Source organism: Heterodontus francisci, chromosome 9, assembly GCF_036365525.1.
Source record: "Heterodontus francisci isolate sHetFra1 chromosome 9, sHetFra1.hap1, whole genome shotgun sequence".
Lineage (NCBI taxonomy): Eukaryota > Metazoa > Chordata > Chondrichthyes > Heterodontiformes > Heterodontidae > Heterodontus > Heterodontus francisci.
The window spans coordinates 109,188,698-109,198,682 of record NC_090379.1 but is presented as its reverse complement, the minus strand read 5'-3'; the positions used below and the strand labels follow the sequence as shown (position 1 = coordinate 109,198,682).

The 9,985-nt window shown below is 40.0% G+C and overlaps 1 protein-coding gene across 1 annotated transcript; it reads left to right on the top strand.

Annotated features, from left to right (window-relative positions):
* The first annotated feature begins 1,748 nt into the window (after window positions 1-1,748).
* LOC137373511 (probable G-protein coupled receptor 139) lies at window positions 1,749-8,706 on the top strand. The gene is made up of 2 exons (XM_068038383.1): window positions 1,749-1,821; window positions 7,805-8,706. Exons 1-2 carry the CDS (start codon window positions 1,749-1,751, stop codon window positions 8,704-8,706), a joined length of 975 nt encoding a protein of 324 aa, XP_067894484.1.
* The last annotated feature ends 1,279 nt before the right edge of the window (window positions 8,707-9,985 follow it).

Below are 9,985 nucleotides of genomic sequence, written 5' to 3'. Positions count from 1 at the left end.
AGATGTCCCAAAGTGCTTTGCAGCCAATTAAATGCTTTGGAAATGTAGTCACTGTTGTAATGTTGCACTTTACACACAGCAAGGTCTCATAAATAGCAAAGAGATAATGAGCAGCTGATCAGTTTTTCATGTCATTGAGTGAAAATAATTGCCAGGAGACCTCAAAGAGCAGGAAGTACTTAATTCAATGTAAATCACTTTGGGATGTCCTGAGGTCATGAAAAGCATTGTATAAATGCAAGTGCTTTCCTTTACCTGCCCTGCTCTTCTTGAAATAAATGCACTGGAATCTTTTATGTGCATCTAAGAGAATTGACTGGCCCTCGTCTCAACTGAAAGACAGCACCTCTGGCAGTGCAGCACTCCCCCAGTGCCGCACAGAAGTATCAGTTTTTACTGATTGCGGCTTGAAATAAAAACTGAGAGATTGTAATACTACCACTGAGCCAAGCTAGACACCTAATATAACAAAAACACAACTTGCATTTATATAGCACCTTTAACATAGAAAAACATTCCAAGTTACTTTTCAGAGTAATAATCATATAAACATTGGCAGTGAGTTAAAGATGATATTCAGAAAGGTAACCAAGAGCTTGGCCAAAGAGATCAGTTTTATGGAGGGTCTCCAAAAGGAGAGGGAGATGGAAAGTGGAGGAGATAAGGGAAGGAATTCATGAGTGTGAAGGCTTGGCCACCAAGAGTGAGTTAAAGGGAGGAAGGTGTGCACAAAAGCCCAGATTCAGAGAAAAGGACAATTCTGGGTTAGGGTAGAAGGTATGTAGTTACAGAGATAGGAACAGGTGATGCTTCCAAGGAATTTAAACATGGGGATAATCATTTTAAATTTGAGTTCGGCCAAACTAGATCAATAGGGACAGGGGTGTGCAAGGGACTTGGTATGGTTTAGGATATAGGCTGTAGGTTTTCACTTAAGATGAAGTTTGTAGAAGATGGAGGGTGGGAAACTGGCTGGGGGAGCATTGGAATAATTGAATCTGGAAGTGGAAAAGCATGGACCATCTTTAAAACCCATCTCTTTGATGAAGATTTGGTCACCCCTCCTCATCACTCATTCCTTTGCTCAGCGCCATCTTCTTTCAGTCTCTGTGAGGCACCTTGGGACATTGTTTAATATTTTAGGTGATGTATAAATACAAGTTGTTGTTCCAACACACAGGTGTCCACAGATATCACCTTCTTCAACGTATAGGTCCTTTATGATTACTTATTGTAATAGAAAATCAGGTTTTCAAGAAGATTCCTTTTTTTAATACATACATTGCTCACTTTGCAAAGCACAGAAAACTGGATTTTTATTTTTCCATGTCAAATACACCAGGCAAATACACTACAAATTTTCTAAAAGTTATGACATTTAATATTGAATTGAAAGGACATGGTCCATAACAATTTCAATACCATCAATTAAAATACACTTACATTTAATGGATCAATAATATTCCTCTAACAGGGTCACATTCAATTACATTTTCTATGGAATATCTTTCTTTGAGGCAGTGTAAGATCCAGTAATTATATTTTATTCCATAATGAGTATGTCAGTTTTCACATGATTGTCTCCACTTGTTTGTTCAATGAACTGTAATTCATATTAATAATGATGTAACTGACACCTCTTTGGAGATTTCCCTCCTGTATAAATACCAAGTTCCTCTGGATGCTTTGTGGAATCAGACAGAGTTATTGTATCTGGTATCAACACAAACCAAGACATCTCATAGAAAATGCGTGAACCGACAATATTCCACCAGATAGAAGACATTTACTACCCCTTTCTTGCAGTTGTTGGAGTTCTTGGTAAGCCACTTAACCAATTAATGGAAGCAAATAACTTTTGAAATGTAATGATATTTTGTATTTTTTTGTTTTCCAAAACTCTGTTGAAAACCATATTTTTGTGATTACCATTTTCAGTTATTAGGATAAATGTCAGACTTTTGATCAGATTTAATCAATCCATCAAAAAACATAAAAGGTAACTGCTTTATCACTGAATTATTACCATGCAGAAGGAGGCATTTCGGCCCATCATGTCCACACAGGCTCTCTGAAAGAGCAACTCCCTCAGTTCCATTCCCCTGCCTTCACCCCATAACCCTGCACACTCTTCCTTTTTAGATAACTGTCTAATTCCCTTTTGAATGCTTCAATTGAACCTGCCTCCACCACATTCTCAGGCAGTACATTCCAGATCTTAACCACTCATTGTGTGAAAAAGTTTTCCTCATGTCACTTTTGCTTCTCTCACCAAATACTTTAAATCTGTGCCCTCTCATTCTCGATCCTTTCATGAGTGGGAACAGTTTCTCTCTATGTATTCTGTCCAGACCCCTCATGATTTTGAATACCTCTATCAAATCACCTCACAGCCTCTCTTCTCCAAGGAAAATAGATCGAAGTTCTCCAATCTACCTTCATAACTGAAATTCCTCATCCCTGGAACCATTTTCATGAATCTTTTCTGTACTCTGTCCAATTCCCTCACATCTTTGCTTGAGTGTGGCACTGAGAATTGGACGCAACACTCCAGCTGAGGCCAAACTAGTGTCTTATACAAGTTCAACATGGATTCCTTGCTCTTGTACTCTATACCCCGATTAACCACTCCCTCAACCTGCCTTGCCACCTTCAATGACTTATGCACATAAACACCTACGTTCCTCTACTCCTGCACCCCGTTAGGAATTGTACCCTTTATTCTCTATCGTCTCTTCATGTTGTTCCTACCAAAATGAATCATTCACATTTCTCTGCACTGAACTTCATCTGCCACCTGTCTGCCCATTCCACCAACTTGTCTGTGTCCTTTTGAAGTTTTATATGATCATCTTCACAGTTCACAATCCTTCCAAGTTTTGTATCATCTGCAACCTTTGAAACAGTGCCCCGTACACCAAGGTATGGATCATTAATGTATATCAGGAAAAGTTAGGGTCCCAATTCTGATCCCTGGGGAACATCACTACAGACCTTCCTTTAGACTGAAAAACATCCATAACCGCTACTTTTTGTTTCCTGTCACTCAGCCAATTTTGTATCCATGTTGCTACTGTTCCTTTTATTCCATGAGGTACAAGTTTGCTCACAAGTCTATTGTGTGGCACTGTATCAAATGCCTTTTGAAAGCCCATGTGTAGCACATCAACAGCATTGCCCTTATCAACCCTCTCTGTTACTTGCTCAAAAAACTCCAGCTAGTCCGTTAAACATGATTTTCCCTTAAGAAATCAATGCCAGCTTTCCTGAATTAACTCACATTTGTCCATGTGATTATTTATTTTGTCCCAAATTATTTTTTCTAGACGTTTGCCCACCATTGAAGTTAAAATGACCAGCCTGTAGTTTCTGGGCTGAAATCAACACCCTTTTTTTGAACAATGATATGTTTGCAATTCTCCAGTGCTCTGGCATAACCCCCGAGTCTAAGGAAGACTGAAAAATTATGGCCAGTGCCTCTGCAATTTCCACCCTCACTTCCCTCAGTATCCAACCATGGTGCTTTATCCATTCTAAGTACAGACAGCCTATCTAATACTTCTTCTTTATCAATTTTAAACCCCTCTAGTGTCTGACTTACCTCCTCTTTCAACATTGCCTGTGTTGCATCTTCTTCCTTGGTAAAGACAGATGCAAAGTATTCATTTAATTCCTCAGCTATGCCCTCTGCCTCCATGTGTAAATCCTCTTTCTGGTCCCTAATAAGCCCCACTCCTCCTTTTACCACCCTTTCACTATTCATATGCCTATAGTAAACTTTGAGATGTCCTTTAATACTAGCTGACAGTCTCTTTTCATGCTCTCTCTTTGCTTCTCTTATTTGCTTTTTCACTTTCCCTCTGGACATTCTATATTCAGCCTGGTTCACAATAGTATTTTCTACCTGACGTTTGTCATAAGCACACCTTTTCTTCTTTATCTTAATCTCTAACACTTTTGTCATCCAGGGAGCTCTGGATATGTTTTCCTTACTTTTCCCATTTGAGGGAACATACTTTGACTGTGCTCGAACTATCTCTTCTTTGAAAGTAGCCCATTGTTCATCTGCCAGTTTTCCTGCCAGCTTTTGACTCCAATTTATTCACCCCAGCTTCATTCTTACCCCATTGAAGTTCGCCTTCCCCCAGTTAATTATTCTTCCCCTGGATTGCTCTTTGTACTTTTCCATAGTCAGCCTCAACCTTATGATACAATTCTCACTATTCCATAAATGCTCTCCTACTGATACTTGATCCACTTGACCCACCTCATTCCCAAGAACCAGATCTAGCAGTGCTTCCTTTCTTGCTGGACTAGCAGCATACTGTTGGAGAAAATTTTCCTGAACACACTCTAAGAACCCTTGCCGCTCACTGCCCTTTAGACTACTATTATCCCAGTCCATGTTTGGATAATTAAAGTCCCCCATTATAACTATCCTATAATTTTTGCATCTTTCTGTAATTTCCTTGCAAATTTGTTCTTCCATGTTCTTCCCACTGGCCTATAGACAGCACCGAGAGATGTAACTGTACCTTTTTTGTTACTTGGCTCTAGCCAAATTGATTCTGTCCTCGACCCCTCTAGGACATCCTTTTTCTTCAGCACTGCAATGCTCAATACCACCACCCCTCCCCCCTTTTTCCCTTTCCTATCTTTCCTGAACACCTTGTATCCAGGAATATTTAACGACCCGTCCTGCCCTTCTTTGAGGCAGGTCTCTGTTATAGCCACAACATTATATTTCCACATGGCAATCTGTGCCTGTACCTCACCAGTCTTATTAACCACACGCTGTGCATTCACACACATGCACATTAACCCTGATTCAGACTTTATTGCTTTCTCCGTTACTCTGACACCACCTAATAACGTATTATTCCCGATTCGTGTGCTATCTATCTCCCCCAGTATTCTGAACATCTTGGTATTCCTCTCTAATACTTGCTCCTGGTTCCCACACCCCAGCACGAACAAATCTCCCTGCGAGGATATTCGTCCCAGTCCTACCAAGATCCAACCTGTCCATCTTGTACAGGTCCCACCTGCCGCAGAACGGGTCCCAATGTCTTAGAAATATGATTCCCTCCCTCCTACACCAGTTCTCCAGCCACTGTTCAATCTCTCAATTCTCCTATTCTTATGCTCACTAACACGTGGGGCTGGGAGTAATCCTGCAATTACTGCTTTTGAGGTCCTGTTTTTTTTAATATCCTTCCTAACTCCCTAAATCTGCTTTCAGGACCTCATCCCTCTTACCTATGTCATTGCTACCGATGTGGACCACAACCTCTTGCTTTTCACCCTCCTCCAGAAGAATGTCCTGCAGCCACTCTGTGACTTCCTTCACCCTGGCACCAGGGAGACAACAAACAATCATGACACCATCCTTTACATATGGAAATTTCAGTATAAATGATAACATCGGAGGTTTTGATACTAAATGTTGGCGTGAAAGTGTAATCAGAAATGATGATGAGAGGAAAATGGGCTTCTGCGCAGCAAGTGGCACCATACCCAAGACTTTAACTAGATATATTCCCCTCGACCCTTACTTGGAACATAGTTTGAGCAGGTAGCCTGGCGCTATCCTATAAATAACTGAACCATCAAGGCTGTGTCCCTTCAGCTGTGAGAACCTGTCCGATTTGAAAACCAGAGTTCTTCAACCATCAGCCCTTCTTCCATCACTTCATCTTCCTGCTCCCTCACACACTGTCAACTCTGTTACTACAGCAAAATCTGAATTAATTCTGAACTTCACCTTCTTCAGTTAACACTGTGTTCACGTCCGCTCTTTCCCTGATGCTTGATCTCTGCTATTTGTTAGGATACATACTATCGTTTCATTACCAATTTTCAAAATAATTATTGAAATACATTTGAAATACATCTCCAGAACAAATTGCTGACACAGTTATACATTATTCCATTCCCTTGATATCACAAGACATTCACTGTCATTATCATCATTGCAGTTTGTGTGTGTAAATTGACTGCTGTGCTTCATACATTATAACAATGACTACACTGCAAAAGAAAAAGTACTTCATTGACTGTAAAGCACTGTTGAATGCCCTGAGGTAATAAATGGTGCGATATAAGGGCAAGTCCTTTTTTAAATTCCATTCAATTCTTCTCAAATTAACACTGTCTTTGGGATCAAGTTCCATAAGTCCCATTCTCTCGTAAATCCCTAGCTATAATTGCCATGCCCCCTGGTATCACTACCTGTAATTTCCTGCCTTTCAGATCACTATGTGTAACTCCCTTGCTCTCTGGAATTCCTATCTGGAACTAGAATTGCAAATGGGTTGTCATGTCTAACCTAGTTGAACATTTTGAGGAGGTAACTAACCTGGTACATAAGGGAGTCTCACCTTTACACTGTATTGATTAGTAACTTGGATGTTGGACTAGAGAGCAACATATCTAAGTTTACTGATGACACAAAGTTAGATGCGAGCAGAAAGTTGCAAAGCAACAGAAATTGATTAATTGAGACAGTAAAATTTTGGCAGATGGAATTTAACTTGGGAAAGAGTGAGGTCATCCAAGATAGATCTAAATATTTCTAACTGGGAACAAGTACGGAACTGTGGATGGGAAGAGAGATTTTAGGTCCAAATACAGAGATCATAAAATGCTCGTGGACACATAAAAAAATTAAGATGCCGAATGGAATGTTATCATTATTTCAAGATTGGTTGGAATACAAAGGGTTGGAAGGTAATTTACAGCTGCAGAGAGCTCTGGTTTGACCTCATTTGGAGTAACTGCATTTAGTTCTGGGCTCCTCACCTCTGGAAGGATATATTGGCCTTGGAGGGGGTTTAGCACAAAATCACAAGACTGATAATGGTGCTGAATAGGTTAAATTACGAGCATAGATTGCATAGACTAGGCTTGTTTTCCCTTGAATATGGAACATTAAGAGGTCAACTAATTGCAAATGTTTCAGATGGTTGAAATATTTGTCAGGGTAGATAGAGTGAAACTAATTCCTCTAGTAGGATGTCCAGAATAAGAGGAAACAACCTTAAAATTAGAGCCAAGCTGTTTAGGGGTGATGTCAGGAAGCAATTCCTCACACGAAGGGTAGTGGAAATCAGGAACTCTCTCTCTCCTAAAAAACTGTTAAGTCTAGGTCATCAAAAACTAGATCGATAGACTTTTGCTGGGCAAGTGTATTGAAGGTTACGGAACCAAGGCAGATCAATGCCATTAAGGTACAGATCAGCCATTACCTAATTGCATTGTTTTATTCGATCTTGGGATGTGAGCATCACTGACAAAGCCAGCAGTTGTTGCCCATCCCTATTTGCCCTTCAGCAGGTGGGGGTGAGCCATCTACAACTCTGTGGCTGGCTCAGCCATTTCAGAGGGCAGTTAACAGTCAACCACATTGTTGCTTGTCTAGAGTCACATATAGGCCAGACCATGTAAGCCCAGCAGACTTCCTCCCCAAAGGACATTTGGGAACCAAATGGGTTTTTAGATCAACCCAATAATTTCATGATAATTGTTAATTAGACTAGCATTTAATTACACATTTGTTAATTAATTGAATGTAAATTCATGCCGCTGTCATTGGGATTATGAACTCATGTCTCTGGTGCATTCATCCAGGCCTCTGAATTACTCGTCCAGTAACATTATCGCTTGAGATAGTCTCCAATGACGGAACAAGATCGATCAGCTGAATGGATAGCTCCCCTTCTAAAGTCCCCATGTTCCTATGTAATTCTCATGTTCTCTGAAATGTTTAATGACAATACCCTTGTTTTTGTTTTATTTATTCCAGTTAACTCAGTGGCCATTCTGATCCTGTCACAAGGAAAGTGCGGACTCTCCAAATGTATCACCCACTACCTGGTGGCCATGGCAGTGGCAGATCTACTGGTCGTTTTCACTGATGTGATACTGTTTACAGTTATTCCTTTTCATTTCCCAGGGACCTACCTGAACACCACGCCTGCATTTTCCCTCTTACTTGTCCTGCTTTCTGCAGCCACAGACATTTCTGTCTGGTTCACTGTTACTTTCACCTTTGACCGTTATGTTGCAATTTGTTGTCAGAAGCTGAAAACACAATATTGCACAGAGAAAACTGTGGCTGTGGTTATAACGACAGTGAGTGTGTTGTTCTGCTTGAAAAATATTCCATGGTATTTTATATATGAACCTGAATATATAATAGACAATGTACCCTGGGGCTTCACTATATCACTGGGCTTTTACACCAGTGCTGCATGGGTAGCATTTCACAGCCTCAGTATTATTTTAACCCCTTTCCTTCCATTTGGTCTGATTTTACTGCTCAATGCTCTGACTGTCAGACACATTTTAGCGGCCAGTAGAGTCCGCAGGAAACTACTGGATCACAGCAAGAGTGAGAATCACACTGACCCAGAGATGAAGTACCGAAGAAAATCCATCATTTTACTCTTCACTATATCTGGCAGTTTTATACTGTTATGGATGACGAATGTTATATGTTTCCTATATGTGCGGTTTTCAAACATATATTATTACACAGGTCCCCATGATCCTACATACCTCACTGAACAATCTGGCTACATGCTACAGCTTTTGAGCACCTGCACCAACACCTGTATTTATGCAGTGACCCAGACTAAATTCAGAGAGCAGCTGAAGAATGCAGTCAAATATCCATTCACTGCAATTGTTAAATTAGTTCAATGATTAAAGTAGATCACCTAAAAGCAGAGCTACCTTTCTATCACTGTCATTGATTACAGCGCTTCTTCATCTTGTTATGGAAGTGCTTCTATACATTTTGTTAAGTATATGTCTTTGAGGACTTATATTCAAATTGTGGAAATGGATTCATTGGAAGGCTGAAGATTTCATAGAAGCTGGACTTTGTTTTGTTGTTAACAGTTCGTTGAAAGGACACTGATATGTTGTTTAAAAACAACCATGCTGGAAGGCATGTGCTTTAAGCGATAAACAACTGAAACCTTGGTGACCTGGGGAAGCTGTTTACAGAGAAGTGAAAGGTCAAGATTTATAAGGGTCAGGAGGCTTGACTCTCGAGATATTGTTTTTGATTTCATTTTGAACAGTGTGTTGAGTTGTGAACTGTCTTTAAAACAGTTGGAGAAAATCAGCCAACAGAGCAGTCACAGTCATCTCATGCTCTTTCATCTCTTTGAGAATTTCCTGAGAACCAAGTGTAAGAAATAGAGAAACTGATGCTGCTTTTCTCCTGAAAAGCCTGCCAGAAACGTCTGGTGCTGCATTTCTCCTAAAAAGCAGCCAAACTGATCCTCAACTTTGCCTGAAAAGAACTGCTCTCGAAAGATCCCAGTTATAGCTGTCTATGCATATTTTGGATGCCAGACCAAAAGGGACAACTGATATCTTTCCATATCTACTCATTTTTCTTCCAGAATTAACAAATATTTGGTCAAAGTATTCTTTTTGTCTTCTTATTGTAACGCACCTTTGCAGAGAGAATTTCTGTATTATTTCAGTGTGAATGAGATGTGGAAGTGAGGGACTATGGTAAAAAGGGAACTTTCATATTAAATCTGTGTGTTAATGCTTTGCTTCATAACTGATTAAGTCTTGTTTTATAATGAACAGATAATTTAGGTGTTTATTAACGTAACATGTTTGGTATATTTTAGCCTGGGATAAAAAGTAGAGTATATGATTGACCAAATCGGTCACTGGATAAACATTTTAAAAACATATGTTGTTACCTGCGGAGAAGTGGGACTAGAAAAGACAGTGCACTCCTCCCACCATGGTCGTAACAACCTATTTACTCACAACACAATTTTGCAACAGATCACTGCATCTATTTTGCTTGCCATACCATTACTGATCTCATTTCCTTTGGAGATTTTTTCCCCTATGGCCTCCAGGCTGAAAGCTTCTAACCCCCACATCTTGCTTTCCTTCACAAGGTCCATAAACAGGACTACACTGGTAGACCCATTGATTGAGCCTGCTC